At 38.9% G+C, this 23,687-nt stretch overlaps 2 protein-coding genes across 2 annotated transcripts; both read left to right on the top strand.

The window, feature by feature from the left end:
• The first annotated feature begins 929 nt into the window (after positions 1-929).
• Positions 930-3,780, top strand: LOC147514419 (uncharacterized). Its single transcript, XM_086592587.1, has 3 exons — positions 930-1,476; positions 2,181-2,815; positions 3,289-3,780. The coding sequence occupies exons 1-3, from the start codon at positions 930-932 to the stop codon at positions 3,778-3,780; spliced, it is 1,674 nt and encodes a 557-aa protein (XP_086448713.1).
• Positions 3,781-20,976: 17,196 nt separating this feature from the next.
• AOS (allene oxide synthase) lies at positions 20,977-22,688 on the top strand. The gene has a single exon (XM_086582922.1). The coding sequence runs from the start codon at positions 21,029-21,031 to the stop codon at positions 22,559-22,561; it is 1,533 nt and encodes a 510-aa protein (XP_086439048.1). The 5' UTR covers positions 20,977-21,028; the 3' UTR covers positions 22,562-22,688.
• The last annotated feature ends 999 nt before the right edge of the window (positions 22,689-23,687 follow it).

Here is a 23,687-nt window from a genome sequence, read left to right as displayed (position 1 = left end):
AGGGGATCGAGACAGAAGGGATATCCGAGAGAGGAAGCCATACCGCGAAATAGAACAGACTCCTCTCAACATGCCCTTAGAGGAAATCTTGCCTCTAATTAAGGGGCAATAATATTATGAGGGTCCGCAGAGTACACTAGGGGAGATAGAGGCCAGGGAAACCATTCTGTGCGTATCATCAAATCAGGAATCATGCCACTAATGAATGTTATGCCTTGAAGTGGTTAGTGGAAAGACAGATTGAAAAGGGGATGCTCAGGGAGTTTGTTGTGGAGGTTCGTCAAGCCGAGAGAGTGCCAGAGCCGGCTAGAATTTTAGGTACTATCAATGTCATCTTTAGTGGAGAAACCCTGGGAAGGAATGCACACAGAGACAAGATAAGAAAGATAGCAAGTTTATAGCAGGTGAATGAGGTGGTGAGCACACCACGGTTAGTTTGTGGAACCGCGATGGGTGAGGAAAGCATATTGTTCACCCCAAAAGACTTAAAGTCAGTAATTTCACCGCATGAGGATGCATTGGTGATTACTATAGCGATGGGTAATTACCTGGTAAAGAGGGTGTTGATAGATTGCGGAAGTTCAGTGAATTTTCTATTTAAAGGGGTCATGGAGGAGATGAACATCGGTAGAGATCAATTAAAAGCTCTTCAAACCAATTTATATGGGTTCAACGGCAGTATGACAGAGCCTATGGGGGAGTTGGTGCTACCAGTCACAGCAGGTCCGACGACTGTATTCACTCGGTTTATGGTGGTGGACATTAGTTCCCAATATAATGCAATTCTAGGGAGAAGATGGATCCACGAAATGAAGGCCATTTCGTCGACATTTTACCAGTTGATCCATTTCCCCACTAATGGGGGGACGTATAAAATAAGGGGGGATCAAGTGGTAGCGCAGAACATCCATTAGGTGACTGTAAAGGGTATGGTCCGAGGAACGAAAGGGGAGGGGTCATCACACGAACAAGGATCAGCATGGCAATTACAGGAGGCGGCTGCGACAAAAGTGTACGAGCCTCTGCTTGGACCGAAAACTTTGGATGAGATTGAGGTAGTGAACCTGGGGGTGGGAGATGAGGAAAAGTTTACATTGGTTGGGTCTGACTTGCCGGAGGAATGGAAAAGTAAGCTAGTGCAGTTTTTGGCAGAGAATACAGATATATTTGCATGGGTGATTGAGGATATCACGGGGTTAGACCTAGAGTTTGCCTATCATCACTTGCATATGAATGAAGATGCTAAGCCGGTAAGACAAAAGATGAGAAACGTAAGACCCAAGTACGCTGAGGGGATTCGCGAAAAGGTTATACGACTGAAAGGGGCTGGGATAATAAGGGAAGTAGAGTTTACAAAATGGCTGTCTAATGTGGTCGCGGTGCCGAAAAAGAACGGAAAAGTTAGGATGTGTGTCGACTTCACAGATGTAAACAAGGAATCCCGAAAGATTGTTACCCTATGCCTCGGGTGGATGAGTTAGTAGACAGAACAGCGGGTTTCAAAATATTTTCCTTCATGAATGCGTCAATGGGATACAATCAGGTCGTGATGTTCAGGCCAGATCAGGAGAAGACAACCTTTGTAGTGGAGGGTGGTATCTATTGTTACACAAGAATGCCCTTTGGTTTAAAAAATATTGGGGCTACATTTCAGCGGTTGGGAGAAAAGATGTTCGAAGGCAAGATTTGAAAAGGGGTTGAAATATACATTGACGATATGGTGAAAAAAAGCATGTCGGAAGAGGAACACTTAGAAGGCCTCCATGAGACTTTTGGCATACTGCAAAAGCATAAGTTGAAACTCAATCCCGAGAAATGCACATTTGGGGTAACTTCAGGAAAGTTTTTGGGTTACATAGTCACTCACCACGGAATAGAGGCGAATCCCGAGCAGATTTGGTCATTGATTAAAATGTCGTCCGCGCAAAATGTGAAGGAGGTACAAAGGTTGGTTAGGAGGGTCGCGACACTTAATAGATTCATTTCTAAGTCGTCGGACAAATGCCAACCTCTATATCGTTTGCTGAGAAAAACACCTGATTTCCATTTAACCGCGGAATGTGAGGGTGCCTTCTAGGAGTTGAAGAATTTTCTAGGGAAGGCACCTTTGCTATCGCGTCCAGAGTAAGGAGAAAAGTTGTATTTGTATCTGGGAGTTACCGAGTACGCGATAAGTTCAGTCCTGGTGAGGGTGATCGACAAGATAGAAAAGCCAGTTTACTTTCAGAGCAAAACCCTGCTAGCTGCAGAGACCCAGTACAGTAGGATTGAAAAGTATGCTTTGGCCTTGATATTTTCAGCTCTTAAGTTGAAGCCTTACTTTGAAGCACATTCAGTGGTGGTAGTAACAAATTTGCCTCTCAAGCAAGTGTTGAAGGCCGAGAAGTCAGGCAGAATGCTAAAATGGGCAATAGTGCTCAGTTCTTATGAGATTCAGTACCAAATCAGAATGGCAGAAAAGGCACAAGCTATGGCGGAGTTTCTAGCCGAATTTTCGGCAAAGGACCCCACTTGGGGAGAGGAAATGGTAATGGAACCAGAAGGGGAGGCTAGTTGCGATCCTTTGGATCCTTGGGATGTTCGCAATGGGTGGAGAGTTTTCGCGGATGGTTCTGCTACTGATACAGGAAACGGAATTGGGGTCGTGTTAGTGACTTCTGAGAACACTCGTCTAGAGCTATCTATGAAACTGGGATTCACGGCTTCAAATAATGAGTCTGACTATGAAGCAGTGATAGCTGGATTGGAATTGGCCAAAGATCTGGGGGTGAGCGAGTTGTCTGTTTTCTCAGATTCTAATTTGGTAATTTGTCAGGTGAATGGAGGGTTTGCGGCTCACTGCCCAAGGATGGCAAGATACCTTTTGGTCCTACAATGAAAGGCAAGCAAGTTCAGTAAGATAAAGTTTGCCCACTTAGGCCATGAAGAGAATAGACACGCCGATGCCTTGGTTTTTGTGGCGACGGTACTTCCTTGGACAAAGCGTCGATCTATTGAAGTGAAGGTGTTAAACAAGCCAAGTACATCAGAGGAGGAAGGGGTTTGGCTCACCACCAAGACTAATCAGGGTTGGATGGAACCCATAAAGACTTTCTTGATGGGAGTAGAAATAGAAAATAAGCAGGAGAGGCGAAGAATAAAGCAGCTGAGTCAAAGGTACATATTACTAGAGGGAGACCTATATAAGAGAAATTTCAGCGGACCATTGCTAAAGTGTATAGGTCCGTGGCAAGCTCAAGAAGTTCTGGCTAAGGTTCACGAAGGTGATTGCGGAAGTCATTCCACCAGGCGGACAACAACCCACAGGTTGATATCACAGGGGTATTTCTGGCCCCATATGAAGAGAGAGCGACAAAGTATGCCAAGAAGTGTGAGAAATGCCAAAGATTTGCACCGTTCATACATTCACCAACTAAGCCATTGCATAATGTGTTCAGCCCTTGGCCATTTGCCATGTGGGGACTAGATATTGTAGGGCCTCTACCTATGGCAAGAGGTAAAAGGAGATTTATGTTGGCCGTTGCTGATTATTTTACCAAGTGGGTGGAAGGTGTGGCTTTGCAACAAGTTAAGGAAGAAAACGTGAAGAAGTTCTTGTGGGAGAATATCATATGTAGGTTCGGCCTGCTACATATGGTCATCGCGGAAAATGGAACTCTGTTTACAGGGGGAAAAGTGCGAGAGTTTCTTCAGGCGTTCAGGGTGAAGCAGAGGTTCTCATCCCCCGACAATCCTGAAGGGAATAGACAGGCAGAGGCATCTAAAAATCATAATGGATAATTTAAAGAGAAAATTGGAGGAGCGGAAAAGTGCGTGGGTGGACGAATTAAATCATGTGCTATGGGCTTTGATAAGAGCTCAAAACTGTAGTTTTAACCCTTTTAACAATATCGCTTTTGGCTAATTATGTGATTAAAAAGTAAGAGTTAGTACTGCTATCGTGTTCTTATGTATTACAGGCATTGGAGTCGAATATGTGCAGAAATGAGCTCCTTTTGCGAGATAAAGAAGCAAGGATTGGTTGCTAAGAAGTTCTGTGATTAAAGACCAAGATTCAAGGAGAAAAAGCCTTTTTAAAGCCCGGTCAAAGCTGAAAAGTCAAAGTCACCGCGGGCAACAACATCGCATAAAAGTTAACAGAACTTCTGAAGGCCGTATCTTTGGGCTCAGACCTCGGAATTGGGCCTACCTTATGTCAAAACGACCGTCTCGGAAAGAGTTTTCCAATGGTCTAAGCCTTGACCCAACCAAAGGAGCAGAAGTGGGCGAAAAGTCCATAGAAGTCAAATCCAGCTGAAAAGGCCTCTGTGGACTGAAGAAATTGGGTTTTGGGCTCGATTTTCCGGTCCAAAACATGGCTCCTCAGCCCATGCACAAAAAAATGAATCTGGTCTCCTCCATTTGTATGGAGAAGACTTAGCTCTGAAGGATAGTTAGATCTAGATTAGAAAATTAGGTTAGACTCCATTAATTAGTTAGAATAGCTTGTTTTAGATCTAGTTTTTACCTTCAATTAATTAGTGTTAGAACAAAGTAGATTATTATTTAGAATCACTATTACTTTTATAATAAAGTATTAGTTTTTATTTCAATTTAGTTATTGATTAAATTCTTATTTTGTTTTAGTTGTTTTAAATTCATAAATTAGGTTGTCTTCATTTTGATTCTTAGACTATTGTTAAAATTAGATTTATAAAGTTTAAATTAGTTATTAAATTATGACTTGTTATTATTGTTCTTGTGTTGGGAATGATAGTATAATGATATTAGGTGGATTGATTACTCTTCTCTATAACTTTCTCTTCTATCAAAACCCAATTTTTATTAGTTTAGTTAATTTAGATTTATTTGAATCCATCCTATAATCGTAGAATAGAAATTTCACATCACATATTACTCTCACCATTGTTCTTTGTGTTTGATTAATTGAATTCACTTATGTCTTGCTAGTTTAAGAGTGGAACGATTTCGTACTCTATATATTGCATGAATATATATGTGATAGTAGAAAATAAATAATTGATACCGTAAGAATGAAGTTAGAGTAATCTAGTTTAGTTTTTACGGGTTGTCAAATGGCGTTGCTGCCATCTTAATCTCATTCAAGACAAGAATTCAATTGCTTGAATTCAAAGAGCAATCCCCCATTCTCTACCCACCCACCCTTTTAATTTTTCATTCTTTTTTCTTGAATTTTCGGAATTGTTCACTGTTTTAGGCATAGAGGCTGCAGATTCACAGAGGAAAACACTGCAGTAAAGGTATTTGTAAATTTCGAACTATTCTAAAAATTTACAGGCATAATCCTTAAGGTGTTATTGATTTACTGTAATATTTTCAGATGTTTTCTAATTGTTTTACCTTGTGAACAAATACAATCTTTACAGTACTGCATTTCAGTTTTCAAACCGTATGTTCTTGAAAAACAGACGAGTAGGTTACTTAGGAAGTTTCAAAAATTCTAAATTTTTTATAGGAGTATCTATCCTAAGTCAGGCGTTTTCAGTAAAAATTTGACGAGTTTTTGATTTGTTTTGACCACCTAACTAGTGGATTGTTTTCAGTGTGTTTCTGCAGTTTTGCAAACACTTAATTTCTGGAACACCAGCCTATAAGGAGGGTTTGTAGAACTCCAATTGCTCTAAAAATTTTACAAAAACACGTAGGATCTGTCAGGAGTCTCCAGTAAAATTTTATCGATTTTTGGCTCTATTTTGATTTGTTAACCATTCGGTTGTTTGTATTGTATCCGAAAACTGTTTCACAAACTTTGAAGGGCAGTAGAAGGACTTCCATAGCTCCGATTGATCTGAAATTTTACAGGCTACTTGATAGACGTCTTTGCAAACTACTGTAAAAATTTCAAATTTTTTGGAGCGTGCCCCGCGCCCTAGATAGCCTATTTCCAAACGCACCCCGCGTTTAACCGCCTTGACATTGTGTCAAGCACGAGTGCGCCCCGCACCCTAGATAGCCTATTTCCAAGCGCGCCCTGCACTCAACCGCCTGGACATTGTGTCAAGCACGAGCGTGACCCACGCCCTAGGTAGCCTATTTCAAAGCGCGCCCCGCGCTCAACCACCTGGAACTTGAGTTAGACAGGAGAGCGACCCGCGCCCTACCAAGGCCATTTCTGAGCGCGACCCACGTCCTCTTCTGGAACAGCCCGATCTTCACAGGTCAGTCCAAATTTTCATTTCTTTAAGTTATTCAGTGTTTCTAACATTATACAAACACTGAGATCGCGTATACAAGATGCTATTTAAACGCGTAGCAAGGAGGCATTCAGGTACTCTTTCTTCCACTCCTCACTTCTTCTGTCAGAGGAGTTTAATTCTAGTATAATCAGGCTTGTTTTTCGTAGACATAAATACCACACGCCTATCTAGAATTTCACACACTACACCTGCATCAATGGCTAAAGAACAAGAGACTCCTCTCTCTGATTTTTATAAAGCCCTAAATGATGGCCCTAAGTCGTGCATCGTTTTTGTAGACCTAGTGGGGGATTTTCGAATTCCCCCTAATATATTTAACTTGTTACCAGTTTTTCATGGTTTAGACCACGAGAAGCCTGACCAGCATATGCATAGGATAGACCAATTTCTCACTACATTCCATCATCCTAGCATAAGTCCAGATCAAGTTAAACTTAAGGTGTTTCCATTCACCCTAGCCGACAAGGCGGCATCTTGGTTAACTGCCCAAACGCCAAACTCTATGGACTCATGGGCTAATCTTGTTCAATTGTTCATGGAACAGTTTTACCCACCACTAAAGACAGATGAAATCCTTCAAAAGATTCATTTCTTCCGCCAAAATCCTCATGAATCCTTTTCAGAGGCCTGGAATCGTTTCACTGATCTTCTCATTGAATGCCCGCATCATAATCTTGCGAAAGACACGCTTGTTCGTGCCTTCTTCAAGGGGCTTTTACATCGCCATAAGGATGTTCTAGATACCATGACTGGGGGTAGTTTTCTTAGTAAAGGAGCCTTGGAGGCTTATACATTCTTAGAAGATCAATCTAAGAGGAACAACAATTGGGGAGGTAACGACTCTTCCCGCTCCACTCCTTCTTCTTTTGAGGTTAAACCTGATTCCGAGCTTAAAACTCTTATTGATGCCCTTACTAAAAAGGTAGATGCCATCTCTGTTCAACAACCCACTCCAGTCATGAACATTAAATATACTTGTTGTAATGTTTGTTTTAGTCTTGAGCATTCCGACTTCTATTGTCCTCTTGTCTATGCACAACCACCACCACAACCATCAAATTTCAACTAGTTAACTCAACATCAAGGACAAGGAAACTTAGGTAATCAGAATAGAGGTTTAGTGCCCATGTCCCAAAACTATCAACATCAAGACATGAACGCTCAACAAGCCTTAATTCCAGTTCAACCATCTACAGACAAATTAGTAGTGACCTTGTTGGAAAAACAAAATCAAATTATGCAACAAAACTCAAACTTGATGAAAGATCAGCATGATCAAAACTCTAATATGATGAAACAAACGATGCAGTCTTTGTGCCAAACGGTTATTGACATGTCTCCTAACCAAAATAATAACCAAACAGACGTGTTTCCAGGTCAAGCAGTGCCTAATCCTAAGTCAACAAACACCGCCTTCGAAATAAATAGTATTCATTCTAATGGTAATATAAACCAAGGGGACCTACAGGCAGTCACTACCCTTCGTTCAGGGAGAGTAGTTGATAACAAAGTAACTATGCCTGAAGACCACCTGCAAACAGAAGCTGAAAATGAAACCATACCAAATACTGTAATAGAAACTGAAGACCCTACAACTGTAGATTTACCAGTTAAACCACAATCGAAAGGGAAAACCTTACAAGACCCAATAATAGAAATTGAAGACCCTACACCTGTAGAGATTCCAATATGGACACCTAGATGGAAAACAGATAGAGATAAAGCAAAGACTAATAATATTGCTAAATATATAGATAAACCACCATATCCCCAGAGACTAGTTATGTCTAAAAAGGACGAAAATTTTGATGAGATTAGGGAAGTGTTTAAAAATCTGACTATAAACCTACCTTTTCTAGATGCTATAAAAAGTCTATCTGGACACACTAAGTTTCTAAAAGAGTTGTGCACCAAGAAGAGGAAAACCAACATACCCCACGAAGCATTCTTAATTGAACAATATCCCTCTTTGTCTAAACATAACGGAATTGTTAAGTACAAGGACCCTAGTCGTCCTACTGTACAATGCACCTTAGGTGATACCTTTATAACAACTGCTTTATTAGACCTGGGAGCGAGTGTTAACTTACTCCCTTTTTATTTATATAAACAACTGGGTCTAACAAAATTTCAACCAACCAAAATGACTTTGCAGTTAGCCGATCGTTCTATTAAGTATCCCAAGGGTGTAGTTGAAAACATTCTCGTTAAAGTGCAGGATTTTTACTATCCAAAATAGACTTTGTTTTTCTTGATACGAAGTTGCTCTTGATTCTATTCCCATCATCTTAGGGCGTCCTTTCTTAGCAACAGTCAATGCCCAAATCAATTGCCAGGATAGCTCAATGACTCTTTCTTTTGGAAATCTTTCTGTGGAAGTTAACATGTTTAGACAAAAGCAGAGACAACTAGGTTTTCCTGTAAAAGGTGAAGTTAAGTCTATTGAGAGTTTGGTTTATCACATTGGTGCTTCCGACGATCTCGTCCCTACACTAGTAGATACCCCTCTTATGGAAGAAGACAAAGATCACAATTTTGACTCCTTGAACATAACTGAACTAGAGAAAGAATTTTCCACCCTGCCTTCCGACACTACAAAAGATGGAGTAAACCTCACAATAGACGAGATAGATGAATACCATAATTATATGGATGCGTACAACCTAGATGAGGAATTCGATGAGTTTCTAAGAGCCTATGATGATCCACCCTCTCAAGCACTGCCTAGAGCACCACCCTACCACCAACTACCTGAGCTAATCCCTCATAGAATCCAATCATTCTTCCCACCCTTTTCTTCTAACACTTATCCATATTCCAAGTATCTTCCACAACCGTCCATTTTCTCAAAATCATTCACTTGGACATCTTTTCGTTCAAAGAAAAAGAAGAAACTTTATGCTTGATTAGGTTCTAGATCCATCAGAATTCACTCCCATTCTACTAAGCCATGCCATAGGAAATCTTGGTGCTTAATTCTGTTTAATGATGCATCCCGTGTTAACTATTTATGGAAAGATCCACAATTATTTAGATTATTGATATATGGGAAACTGCATGTTAATACATATATATCACATTAAGTCTAGGGAATCTAACTTTAAAAGACCTAAGTTTTTGTACAATACCAACTTTCTGGAGTATATGCCAAACAAAAAATTTCAAACTTAAAAAGAGTTTTCTAATTTTGTTTAGGGGTGGCATATTTTGGTATTTCATTTCAAATCTTTTTGCCACCCTTTGCTTGTCATATTTACTCCAGTAGAGTTTGTGTTAGTTCGTACGTAACAGTTTAATTGTGCTTCATGTTATCATATCATTTTTACAATATTTCTGTTACAGGTACTGCCAATTTTTGTCATATTTCTATGGTAAATTATTTTCTTATCTCTTTACACTTTGAGGACAAAGCATTCGATTGTTTGGGGGTGGGATAGAAACATTTGCAAAAATTAGGCATTTTTAGGATGTAAATTATGCACTTTTCTTTATATAAAAAAAAATTTTAAAATCATAAATATTGTTTATACTAGGCACTTAGTGATAATGGTATTCTTCTCTTCTCTATGATGATATTAGTCTAGAAATTAAATCTCACGTAGTACTTGAATTAGAATTTAATTTTTGAAACATAGATTAATACATATGTAATAGTCATTGCATATTTTCACGAACATCTTGCATGAGCATCTTTGATTGTACTTGGCATTATTTTTCTGAGACCTAAGTTAGAGTACTTAATACATATCATGTGAGCATCTAGCCTAAAAGCCTCATAAGAGTAAAATATCTGAGTAATGACACAAGAGAGAAGTAAATTCTGAGTAGAGAAATCACACATCCACTTGCTTGATCACCACACCATATCCTAAGCGAGAATTTAGGCCCTCTTTGGATTGATATAGCCAAAAATTCATACCTATATGAAATTTATTATCTGCTAGTCGCCCCCACTGAACTTTTCATTAGCCTTTTCACAAACCACAAATCCTTTACCCAATAAAACAAAATAAAAAATAAAATCAGCCAACCTATCTGGATAAGTCTGAGATATGGGATGAGTGAAGAAAAGAGAAGAGAAATGTAAACAAAAATTAGTTAGTTGCTTCAGAAAAGAAAAATAAAATAGAATAAAAACTCCAAAAATAGAATAAAATGAGTCAAAAAGCTAAAATAAAAAGGCTAAGGATGGAAACAAAGTATAGAAACAAAAGAGCAAGGTTTTCTCTAGTTACATAATATGAAGACCCTACTTTCTCAGACTTGTCTTTTTGAATATCTATTTTCTTCCTTCTTTAACCAACACCTACGCCCCGTATCACCTAATAAAGACCTCTAGCTCAATTAGGAATAGGTTTGTTTGATAGTAAGTGGTAGATGTATTTGATCGACCTCGGCTTTCTTGGATTGCCATTGAGATTGTGAGGAAACGTGTGCCTACTGCACACTGGAGTTAGCAAACTTGAGTGGAAAAATCAGAGTGTTATGTGTTTTGACACATTCCTTGTGAGAACCTACTTAGGTACGCTACCCAAAAGTTTCAGAAACGGACCTGCCATTGCATTTCATATCATAGTTCATTGTATAATTATTTTTCTTAAGATGATTTGATTGTTATGCATGTATTAGTTTAAGTTTTAGAATGATCATTTTCGTTCAAATACTAATGAGATGTATAGATCATTGAGACATAAATAAGGAAACAATAGTTTTATTTCTTAGTCGTTGTAGTATAGATGAAGTTTGTGAGTACCTTCACTGGGAAACTCTCACGATGCTATAACTCGTCCACTAGTGAATTTCTAGTGGTTTAAGGCCTTGTTACATATGGTCAATCCAATCGCACTCGGCGAAACGAGATTAGTTAGAACTCCATTTTTGGTCACTTATTCTAATTTCTCATATTTGCTTGAGGACAAGCAAAATGCTGTTTGGGGTGGTTTGATAAGAGCCCAAAACTGTAGTTTTAACCCCTTTAACAATATCATTTTTGACCAATTATGTGATTAATAAGTAAGAGTTAGTACTGCTATCGTGTTATTATATATTTCAGGCATTAGAGTCGAATATGTGCAGAAATGTGCCCCTTTTGCGAGATAAAGGAGCAAGGGTTGGTTGCTAAGAAGTTCTGTGATTAAAGACCAATATTCAAGGAGAAAAAGCCTTTTTAAAGCCCGGTCAAAGCTGCAAAGTCAAAGTCAACGCAGTAAAAAAAGATTACAAAAAGTCGCCAGTGAGAACTTTCGAGCGTCAGATCTTTGGGCTCAGACCTCGGAATTGGGCCTACCTTATGTCAAAACGACCGTCTCGGAAAGAGATTTCCATTGATCCAAGATTTGACCCAATCAGAGGAGCAAAAGTGGGCGAAAAGTCCATGGAAGTCAAATCCAACTAAAAAGGCCTCTGTGGACTAAAGAAATTAGGTTTTGGGCTCGATTTTCCGGTCCAAAATATGGCTCCTCAGCCCATGCACAAAAAAGTGGATCTAGTCTCCTCCATTTGTATGGAGAAGACTTAGCTCTGAAGGATAGTTAGATATTGATTAGAAAATTAGGTTAGACTCCATTAATTAGTTTGAATAGCTTGTTTTAGATCTAGTTTTTACCTTCAACTAATTAGTGTTAGAACAAAGTAGATTATTATTTAGAATCACTATTAGTTTTATAATAAAGTATTAGTTTTCATTTCAATTTAGTTATTGATTAAATTCTTATTTAGTTTTAGTTGTTTTAAATTCATAAATTAGGTTGTCTTCATTTTGATTCTTAGACTATTGTTAAAATTAGATTTATAAAGTTTAAATTAGTTATTAAATTATGACTTGTTATTATTGTTCTTGTGTTGGGAATGATAGTATAAGGATATTAGGTGGATTGATTACTCTTCTCTATAACTTTCTCTTCCATCAAAACCCTATTTTTATTAGTTTAGTTAATTTAGATTTATTTGAATCCATCATATAATCGTAGTATAGAAATTTCATATCACACATTACTCTCACCATTGTTCTTTGTGTTTGATTAATTGAATTCACTTATGTCTTTTCTAGTTTAAGAGTGGAACGATTCCGTACTCTATATATTGCATGAATATATATATATATATATATATATATATATTTATATATGAGAGTAGGAAATAAATAATTGATACTGTAAGAATGAAGTTAGAGTAATCTAGTTTAGTTTTTACGGGTTGTCAGGCTTATCATACCACACCACAAACATCCACTAATGAATCACCGGTCGTAATGGCATATGGAGTAAAGGCCGTCATACCAGTGGAGATGATAGTGTCCACGACTAGAACCCAGGCTATTGAAAGGGAGTGAATGAGAGGATATTAGCTGCTGATTTGAATCTCATTGAAGAAAGAAGAGAAATAGCACGCATTCGGTCGGAGGAGTACCATCGGACACTATAAAGACAGTATGATAAATGTGTTAAACCACAAACTTTCAAGGTGGGTGACTACGTGCTGCGACGGGTTACCTCTGCCACCAAGAAGGAAAATGAAGGAAAGTTGGGTCCAAACTGGGAGGGACCCTATGTCATCAGGGAGAAGGGTACTTCTGGAACTTATAGATTGCAGACTTCGACAAAGGAAAAGATAGAGAAGCCGTGGAATATTAGACTGTTGAAAAAGTTCCACGAATAGAGTCTGTGTTTAGTCTTCTAAATGTGGAGTATTTTAGATAGAGCTATGTGAACAGAGGAATGATATTTTGTGTTAAATATTATTATGTCGATGAAATAAAGAATACACTTCCTTCAATTGTGTCATGAGAAGGGATATGAGAATTGAGTTGCCCCACCAGGCTTCAAAGCCGCCCAAGATAGTGGGAGGGAGATGAGCCCTTTGGACCACGTGTCCAAATCAAACTCGGGGGCAAAGTGAGTTGCCCCACCAAGCTTCACAGCGGACTAAAGACAGCGGGGGAGATGAGCCCTTCGCGGACCACTTGTCCAAATCAAACTTGGGGGCAAATTGAGTTGCCCCACCAGGCTTCACAGCCGACTAAAGACAGCGGGGGGGATGAGCCCTTCGCGGACTACTTGTCCGAATCAAAATTGGGGGCAAATTGAGTTGCCCTACCAAGCTTCACACCAACTAAAGACAGCCGGGGATGAGCCCCTCATGGACCACTTGTCCGAATCAAACTTGGGGGCAAATTGAGTTGCCCCACCAGGATTCACAACCGAGTAATGACAGCGGGGGATGATCCCTTCGCGGACCACTTGTCCGAATCAAACTTGGGGGCAAATTGAGTTGCCCCGCCAGGCTTCATAGCCGACTAAAGACAGTGGGGGGGATGAGCCCTTCCCTGACCACATGTCCGAATCAAACTTGGGGGCAAAGTGAGGTTCCCCACCAAGCTTCACAGCTGACTAAAGACAACGGGGGGGATGAGGCCTTTGCGGACCACATGTCCGAATCAAACTTGGGGGCAAATTGAGTTGCCCCACCAAGCTTCACACTTGACTAAAGACTATACAATTTACAATACATAAGGTGAATTCTGAGATGTGTATACCCAGGGGACTATACAAAGAAGTGTGGAAGGAAAATGCAATTGAGATCCCACATTATGATGCATGGAGACAGAAGACATAAGAAAGAGAAAAACAAGCTTACTTAGTAACCTGCTGGGAGCACCCAGAAATACAGGCTTGAAGATGTTAACACAAAGACAATACGTACAAACATCAAAAGGGAATATTCAAAGCAAACAAGCACAAAATTCATTTCGACCCCTCAGCCACATCCCCCTGGGAGAGATCCTCATTCCCATCCACCTGAGTGGGGTCTTCATCCACATTCACTGAGGTGATCGGATCCTCGTCCATCTCGATAGGAGTGGTGTCCGCGGTGGGAGTGACAAGAGGCATGACAGAGGCAGCGGTATCAACATTGACAGATTGAGATGGTGAAGCAGCGGTTTCAAGAACTGGAGGAGGAACGGGAAGTAAACGTCGAGCCGCACTAAGCTCTTCAAGCTGTTGCTTTAATTCATTGTTAATCTTTTTCTGCGCCAGGCTTCGGAAATGATCTGCGGCTTCTTTCAAAGCATTGTCCACGGCAGCCTGACAGGCGACTTTCTCCGCCTCTTTTTGGCTCTCCATCTTGGAAGCGACTCCAGATACATAGTCGTGGTGCTTGTCATCAGCCTGCTGAAGTTCCTTTTGGGCCTTGATGGCCACAATGCAAAGATCATCGCGATCCTTCTCCAACTTAACATATTTGGCTTTCCAGCCGTCAAGACCATGAATCTCTTGTTTAACAACATCCAGGAAATCTAGCGTGTTGGTCAATCCGTGCACCACGTAGCCAATGTCAAGACTCAACTGAATACATACAAGGGTTAGCAGGAACGGTAATAAGTAAGGAATAAAGAATAAAAGAGAGCAGACCTTTTCCCAGCCGGTGTAAATGGAAGCTCTATGAGAGGTGAATGAGCCGGCATTGCCATATGCTTGATCGCGAGGAAGATGCGAGCTAAAGAACAAAGAAGCAGCTACAGCTGGATTTTCCAAAGCTGAATCGCAAATATTTACCTCGCGATCTCTAGCCTTGAACTGTGGATGCTATGCTTCGATTGGTCCAGAGGAAATGGTTCCAGATGAGACTGCGTCTTTCCCTTGACGGCACGATGGGGCCACGGACCGCGCCAGGTCCATGCCCTTTTGGCGGGGGGACTGTTGGCCGCAACTTCGATGGGGGCATCACCATCGGAGTCACTGTCCCAGAGTTTGAGTTTGTTGGCAGCCATGGCAGTCGTAGAGGCAGGGCAGGAAAAATCGTCTTCCCAGTCTGCTAAAGAGGAATAGGAAGAGGGGGCGGGGGCCGGAGTAGAGCGGTGGGATTGGGCGGCGGCATGTTGGGCAACGGCTTGGGAGTGATAGATCTTGGTGGTGTATCTGAAAGACTTGTGGACCTTGCATTTTCCTTTTTGGGGAGGAGAGGGTTTTGGTTTTCTTTCTTTTGGCGGTGGCAGGCGATAGAGTGGGCCTTGGTACTTACCTACGTCTTTCAGGGAAGGATCAAGCAATAAAGGGTTGCCTTTGTCAGGGTCTATGCCGAGAACCTCGCATTGGGTGCTACCTAAATCACGGAGCTTCTAGAAAATGTCGGAGGAGATGCCAGTGTAAATTTGAGATCGTGAATCGGGTCTCTAACCTGGGTTACAAAAGGAAGGACAAGTTAAAAACAAGGCTAAACATAAGCAATGCGGATCAGAATGTTTTACTTACCACTTTGAAGGAAACTGAGGTGCCTTAGAGAAACTTCGGAAGGAAGGTCCGCGGAAATAAAACTTTCGGACACATACAATAGATAGTAATGCCACACCTTGTCAGAAGTTGTGATTCGGAGGATAAAAGACTTCTTCCACGGACGAGTACAAAAGGATTGATACCCTACACTACTGAACTTAGTGATTTTCTTTATATAATAATGAGAAATTACATCGCGGAGTTGGATCTTAGGAGTATGGGTTTCATTGTAGTGGTTAGCGGCATACATAACACGCCAGAAGTTACATATGCCTTGACAGGGCGGAATATTGAAATGATTGCATACCTCGGCATCAAGCAGAGTCAAGGGAAAATGTAAGCCAGCCGCTATCTGTCCTACAGTAGCGACGAGACAACCGGGCCACGGTTTTACCAAATGAGAAAAATAGGTGATGCTAGGCACGTGCTCTAAGACCATATCGCCAAGGATGCCATACGCAACTTTTACGGTATCTAAGTTAAGTCTACGATAGTACGAGGGTGGGGAAGGAAGAGTAGCCTTCCTCCCTGAAGTAGAGGGTACAACGGCAGGACTGACTGAAGCAAAGGTCGGGGAATCAGATCTATCAGTGGTATGATTGCTAGATTTGGGTGTGAAGGACTCCGATCCATCGGATTTGGTGGCTGATTTGTTCACCGATTCCAATCCTGACATGATAAATTCAATAAGTTGGGGAAACTGAAGCAACGGTGAAGTACGAGTTATGAAAGGGGAAAGATTGTGGAACAGTGTCGAGAATTATCGCAAGAATACAAAATGAAGGTGCTGAGAAGGGGAAGAGACAAACCTGAGTTGCAAGGCGGCAAAGGGATATGGAATGAGTGAAGAAGGAACTCGAGCGGTGCTGGAAGGCTCCCAAGAAGACGAAGAATAGTAGGTGGGAAGTTGAAGAGAATAGCAAGTGGAATGAGAAATTGAAAAAAAAAAAGAAATGAGAGTGTTGGGTTTTGAGGGAAGAGACATTTGAGCGGGATTCGAAGCGGTAGGGGCAAAAAGGTAATCACCAAAAAAGGGACCAGGTGGAGGGTGACGCGTGGGGCCTCAAAAAATGAAAAGACAGGCTATACGTAGTCTGTATGCACGTGCATCATTCCCACGTGGAAAAAAAAAGACAAAACACGTGCCAAGAAATGAAAAGGGATATACCGCAAAAGGAAAAAGGGAAAGTTGGTTCTCGGTCCCATTGTCTGTCTGCAGACTATCAAGGAGACCGAGAGAGGGCATTTGTATGGGCCATATTCATGACATAAGAGGTTATGGGTGGCAAGTGGGCCAGAGGCGTAGTAAAGAGAAGACATAACGCAACATATCAAGGCCGCGGAACCCTAACCGCAAAAGGGGTGATGCGACACGTGATGAGATAGCGACCGCTGAATGGAAAGAGATCAAGGAACTACACGAGTGGGTAGTTAGAAAAAGAGGGATATAAAGAAACGAGTGAAAAAGAAAGAGGAGAAAGAAAAGACCAGAGAGGGAGGGAGAGAGATAGAGAAGAGTAAGGACTCAATACAAGTAATCTTATAGGTTGTAATTACAGACAATATATAATATATTATATTTTTGATCAACAGGAAAAAGTTAATGTGTTTCACTATTAAGTCTTAATCATCATTTTCACAACCTAGCTACCATTAATTTTCAAAATTCCCTTAAAAAAAATTGTTTAATATTCACGTGCAAAAATAACTAGTATGTTTAATTGCTATTCATACAACGTGACGTCATTGATTTGTCCAAATTTTTTGTTAAATTTTGCACGGTGACAAGAGGAAATTAATGGAAACCTGAAATGAAGAAATTAATGACAATTCGATCAATTTTGTGCAGCAAAAACCGGGATCTATTCAAGACAAATGACAACGCAACCAACTACTAAGAAGGTGAGAAACTAAATCTTAATATTCATATATATGTTTAAAATCATTGCCTTTAATTAACATTCATCCCAGTTATAACTTCACACTCCACGGTTTCGATTATCGCCACACTACAACAATGAGATAGTGATGAGAGTGTTGGGTCTAATGCAACATGAGTGCGTGTTGCACTGAAATCAACGCTACAAAATGGGAATACATTTACATTAGTCTAATATGTTGGTTTATGTTTTTATTTTGTGCTTTAGTTGAACTTGTTTCTTGCATAGATAAACATGAGGCTTAATTGCTAATGTTTGTTGTTTAATTTTACTTGCATGTTATTTTTTATTGCACAGTATCAATTACAACTGCAACAACCACTCTCAATTCTCACTGCAATATGAATGTTGCACTGTCAGCTTTACTGCAACATGGATGTTTTACTATGAATTAGCACTGCAACATTCATATTACACTATGTTGCAGTGTCAGTTACTATTGCAACAACCAATGTCAAAATTTTTGAGAACAAATTGGGGTGCGAGAGTTATTAATGTTAACTTGTTAGTGCATTTTGTTTCTCATAATACTTCTAATAGACTCTATATTGAGGAAAAAAAGTATGTTATTTAATTAATCAACTTGGACAAGTATAAAAATGAGTTATCTATCCAGTACGTTACTAATCTACTTACAATTGCATGATTGATGTTATTATTACAAGTTTTCAGGGTAAATAAGTCTTGCTTGAATTGCAAAAGATTATCCAATTCTATCCTTATTTCAATTGTTGCATTGAATTCGTTCATAATTTCACAATTTTGATTCGTTATGGTTTCATTTTTATGAAAAAAAAAATAGAAAAAATTAGTTAAAATCTTTTGAATGTGCATGATTATTCATTGCAACATGAGTGTTCCGTCGAATGTATTCTTGAAAAGAAAAAAAAAATACCGTTGGGTCACTGAAAACAATACTATAACTATAAATAAATCCATTTACAATTATTGGTCAAATAATTATGTTGGTTGCTTTTTTATTTTGTGTTTTAGTTGAACTTGTTTCTTGTATAGAAAGTGTCAAGTCCATTATATTTGGCATTGGTGGATTTGAATTGCTACATATTTGGTAATTAGATATTGTACTCATATATAAATGTTAAAGATCTTAATAGCCATAAACAATAAAATAATACACTTATTATTACTTTTTAAATATTCAAATGTACTCTTAGTATTGTGTCGTGATGAAATTAACATAAAAGTTGATCTTTAGCTCAAAAAGGTAGAGCGTTTGGGAGAAGAAAACTAAACATTATCATTCCAAGAGGATGGTGGTTCAAATGGGCGAGTTGGGGCCATTGCTGCAGTTAACTCGGCAGCTACACTAAAGCACCTTACAGCATAAATACTGGAGTTAACAGGCAATGCAAGCAAATATCTGAAAGTGAAGAAGTGTATCACCCCCAAGGTATGCATCTGCAGAGGGGATGAGGAGCTTGACACGTTGATCAAGGGAACAATTGCAGGTGGTGGTGTGGTCCTACACATCCACAAGTCACTCATAAACAAGTCAACCAAAGAATAAACCGTTTTTGCTGAGTTTTCCATCAGTATTAATTGTTGTTTCACACCATTGGCTTTGGTTGTAACTTGTATGTTTAGGTACTCAGTAGATGTTACGGTGTTCAATATTTTTAGACTATTTGTTTATGTTCTAACTTTTAATTCTTAGAGACGTTCTGATTTGAACTAGGATTTCTCTCTTCTACTTGACTTTCCATGGATTGATGTATTTTTTTTTAGCAAATATACAATTTGTCTTTCCAATTTCACACAAAAAAAAAAAAAAAAAAAAACTGTATTTTTTTTAATTTATTTTTTCTCTATGAAACTTAGCTTTAAGCTGGTTGGAATAGATTATATTTTTGATCAACAGAAAGTTAATGTGTTTCACTCTTAAGTCTTAATCATCATTTTCACAACCTAGCTACCATTAATTTTCAAAACTCCCTTAAAAAAGAATTGTTCAATACTCACGTGCAAAAATAGCCAATATATTTAATTAGTAATCATACAACGTGACGACATTGATTTGTCCAAGTTTTTTTGTCAAATTTTGCACGGTGACAAGAGGAGATGACAATGTATTTTGGACTCGAGATCTCTACAACCGGGTACAGAGATCATCTCTGTAACCATGTTATCTCGCCGTTAATCCGAATCCGAGATGTGTGTGTGTGCCTCGATACTTATGTGTATGCTCCGAGATGTGTGGGTGCGCCGAGATACGAAATGTGTGTGTGGTATAGATACGAAATGTGCGCCGAGATACGAGATGTGTACTCATTTTCATCTGTGCAGCTTTTAAAAGTGAAACTCGATTGGAAATGTCTCATTGCCCACGTGCAAAATTTCTGATAATGAATAAATAATTAAACGCATGGTCCGGGGCCACCTTTGCTAACCAGAATCTGTCACAAACGCATAATTTCACGACTTCCTTGTTCGGAGTTTGGACTGTACATTGATGATGCAGTTATCATTATCACTTGCCTCCCCATATTGGTGAAACATTTTTGACGTCAATACTTTGCACCAAGTGTCCAAGTCAATTAGAATCACCTCCTTAATCTCTTGACCATGACAAGTCAATACCTATTACTTCATCTTTTGTATTTTGTGTGGAAAACACTGCTGTGTTATTCTATTATTATCTATTCTAGCATCACCTTGAGGTCAGTGTCGGCTCGTATCAGGCGAGTTAGGCGATTGCCTAGTGAAAAAAGGTTTCAAATTTCTATAAAAATCGTACTATACCTAACATAAAATTTCTACTAAATAGACAATAAATCTTACTAAAAGATTTTTGGATACTACAAAATATAATATATATTCCATGCAAGTCTTCTAATAAAATGTAATAACTCTCCTCTCTTATGTTAAAAAAAATTTCTGAAAATACCTCAAATATCAAATGGTTAAATTTTCAATTTTCCATTTCTATACTATATCTCCATAAATGATAAGTCTAATCAGACTCTATAAGAAACAAATTAATCAAAATAAGTATAAATTTCAATTCTATTAAGAAAAAAAAAACCTTATTGTGTAGTGTAGAATTGCAAACAAAAAATAAGTAATTAACTTAAAATTTGGTTTGGAAAAAAGCCTCAAATTCTAAATTTCGCTTAAGGCCTCACCGAAACTAGAGCCGCCCTGCTTGAAGTTCAACGCAGCAACACCTTGGAGAAATGTGTAGCAAGAGTTCCTAATTTTGTTTAGCATAGCCGAATTTCCACTCGTGCTTTGAAAATCGTTCTCATGTTAAACCTTTTTTGAGTTAGAATTACATCTACTAATCACATGGTTGGTAAGTTGCCTTACCCAACGGTAATAATCTCTGTACACCGGCAATGGCAATTCGATATCTAAAAGTAATATTGCAGACAGTTTGATAAATTGGATATCTTCCTCTACATGTCAGACTGCTGAATTTAATGTAAGTGAGGAGCTTAAAATAATTGCAACATAGTTGAAGGATGCAATTAAAGATTATTACTGTCCGAAAATTGACACCCCACTACCTTCCCTTTCTGTATAAAACGACACACTGGGAACACAAAAGTCCCACTCACAACTCCGATCTCTCAAAAAAATGGCTTCAGCTTCTCTATCCGTTTCCCCTCTTCGTTATTCAAACAAAACATATTCAAAAAATCGGCCAATTCAATCTTCATTATCAGGAGTTCCATCAATTCCAGTACCAACAACGACAAAATCCGTATCACTTCCTATTAGAAAAATCCCGGGCGACTACGGTCTGCCTATTGTCGGTCCGTATAAAGATCGTCTCGATTACTTTTATTTTCAAGGTAGAGATGTGTACTTCAAATCTAGAGCTGAGAAATACAATTCAACTGTATTCAGAGCAAACATGCCACCAGGTCCTCCAATTGCTTCCAACCCAAATGTTATAGTCCTTCTTGATGCTAAAAGCTTTCCAGTTCTTTTCGATTTATCAAAAGTCGAAAAGAAAGATCTCTTCACTGGAACATACACACCTTCTCTAGACCTCACTGGTGGTTATCGGGTTCTCTCATATCTTGATCCATCTGAACCAAATCATGCTAAACTCAAGAATCTTATATTCTTCCTCCTTAAATCTAGTCGCGATAGACTCATACCTGAATTCCACAACATCTTCTTAGGGCTATTTGAGAAACTTGAAAGCGAGTTTAGTTCAAATGGGAAAGTGGCATATAATGATCTTAATGATCAAGCTTGTTTTAACTTTCTTGGAAAAGCCTTCTATGGGACTAATCCTGCAGATACAAAGCTCGGCGAGGATGGTCCTAGTATTATACAAAAATGGCTTCTTCTTCAGCTCAGTCCTATACTCTCTCTTGGTCTACCTTGGGCTGTTGAGGATCCACTTCTCCATACATCCAGACTTCCATCGATAATTGTGAGGTCTGATTATCAGAAGCTTTACAACTTCTTTTATGAATCTTCGGGTCCGATTCTTGATGAAGGTGAGAAACTTGGGGTCAAAAGAGATGAATCTTGTCATAATATTTTGTTTAGTACATGTTTTAATACTTTTGGTGGAATGAAGATATTTTTTCCCAACCTACTTAAATGGGTTGGGCGCGGTGGAGCACTACTTCAACGCAAATTAGCTGAAGAAATCAGATCCGCTATCAAGTCTAACGGCGGAAAAGTATCTATGTCAGCAATAGAAAACATGCCACTAATGAAATCATGTGTGTACGAGACATTACGGATTGAGCCACCCGTACCGTTACAATACGGAAAAGCGAAACAAGATTTTGTTTTAGAAAGTCATGATGCAGCATTTGAAGTGAAAAAAGGAGAAATGTTGTTTGGGTTCCAACCATTCGCGACCAAAGATTCGCGAATTTTTGGGAATGGTGAAGAGTTCGTGCCAGACCGATTTGTGGGAGAAGGTGAGGAGTTGTTGAAGTATGTTGTGTGGAGTAATGGACCCGAAACGGAGAATCCAACGGTGGGTAATAAACAGTGTCCTGGGAAAGATTTCGTTGTGTTGGTTTCTAGACTTTTGTTGGTGGAGTTTTTTCTCCGGTATGATTCGTTTGCTATTGAAGTGGGTACTTCTGCATTAGGTTCTGCGATTACTTTGACTTCCCTTAAACGCGCTACATTCTAGGCACTTGCAGCTGTTGCCATCAGGGAAGATTTATATGTATTGGTCTTTCCGTTTCTTGCTGTTGTATAGAATGTTTATGGTATTGGCTTTCAGTTTTCAGTAATAGAGAATGATAATTTTCTTGAAATTATTGACCATAAAACTAGTTCAGATTCTCGGTGCTCAGTAAATGTCTAGCCTCAGTGCCAAAAAAAAAGTGCCCATCTTTGAAATCTTGTTATTTTTCACCTGGAACAGTTCTGTTTCCATATGGATTTTTCGCTTTCCAAATTTGCTCGCTCATAATTTCTATTTACAATAATCTGATCTGATTTTTATTTGTAATTTGTTGTATTTGACATGAATGTGAGTAAATATGTAAATGTAATATTCAACTCTAACTAGAGTGGTCAACAATTGCGGTTGGGCTGGAATTCGATTGGCTTTTTACTACTGACTTTGATTGCAATTTGGTTGCGCTTATTTTCAGTGGGTTTATGTTGCAATTTTTGTAAAATCAATCTTGCCACATGAATTAGGCTTTTGTTAGGCTTGCTTTTGTGGCTTAGTTAATTGGACAACTCTCAATTTCACGCTCATAGAGCATGCCCAAAATGCTAGTATATATTGAAATATCTAACTACATTCGTATCTCAGATAAACCTTGTAGGCTATGGATCCAATTCTTCATATTTTGGCACAAGTTGCTCATTACCAAGGGTGATGATGCCATCTTTGTAACACTTGTATATATAAAGTATCCTTAGATATATATTATAGTTGTACCCTCTTGACTCTATTTTTTGAGCATTCACAGAATCTCCAATATTTGTAAATTTTTTTGGCTAGGTACGAAAAAGTAGAATACTAATATGGAAAAATCAGACAATTGGAGCACTCACATAGACTTCAGTTTTTTCTAAACTCTATTACTAATTATGAAAAAAAAATATGATATAAAGAAGGAAACAATCACATCTAGAGTTTCACAAATTCTCCAACTTTTTCTAAACACTATAGCTAATTACGAAAAAATAGGAAACAAAAAAACTAAATTGCTAAAAACAATAGTTTTCACCGAAAACGATTTTCCTAAAACTCCACAAAGAATAGTTTTCACACTAATCTTAGGTGAAGTTTAACATAA

This window comes from Coptis chinensis, chromosome 2, assembly GCF_015680905.1.
Source record: "Coptis chinensis isolate HL-2020 chromosome 2, ASM1568090v1, whole genome shotgun sequence".
NCBI classification, from domain to species: Eukaryota; Viridiplantae; Streptophyta; class Magnoliopsida; order Ranunculales; family Ranunculaceae; genus Coptis; species Coptis chinensis.
This window is presented reverse-complemented; position numbering and strand designations above follow the sequence as displayed.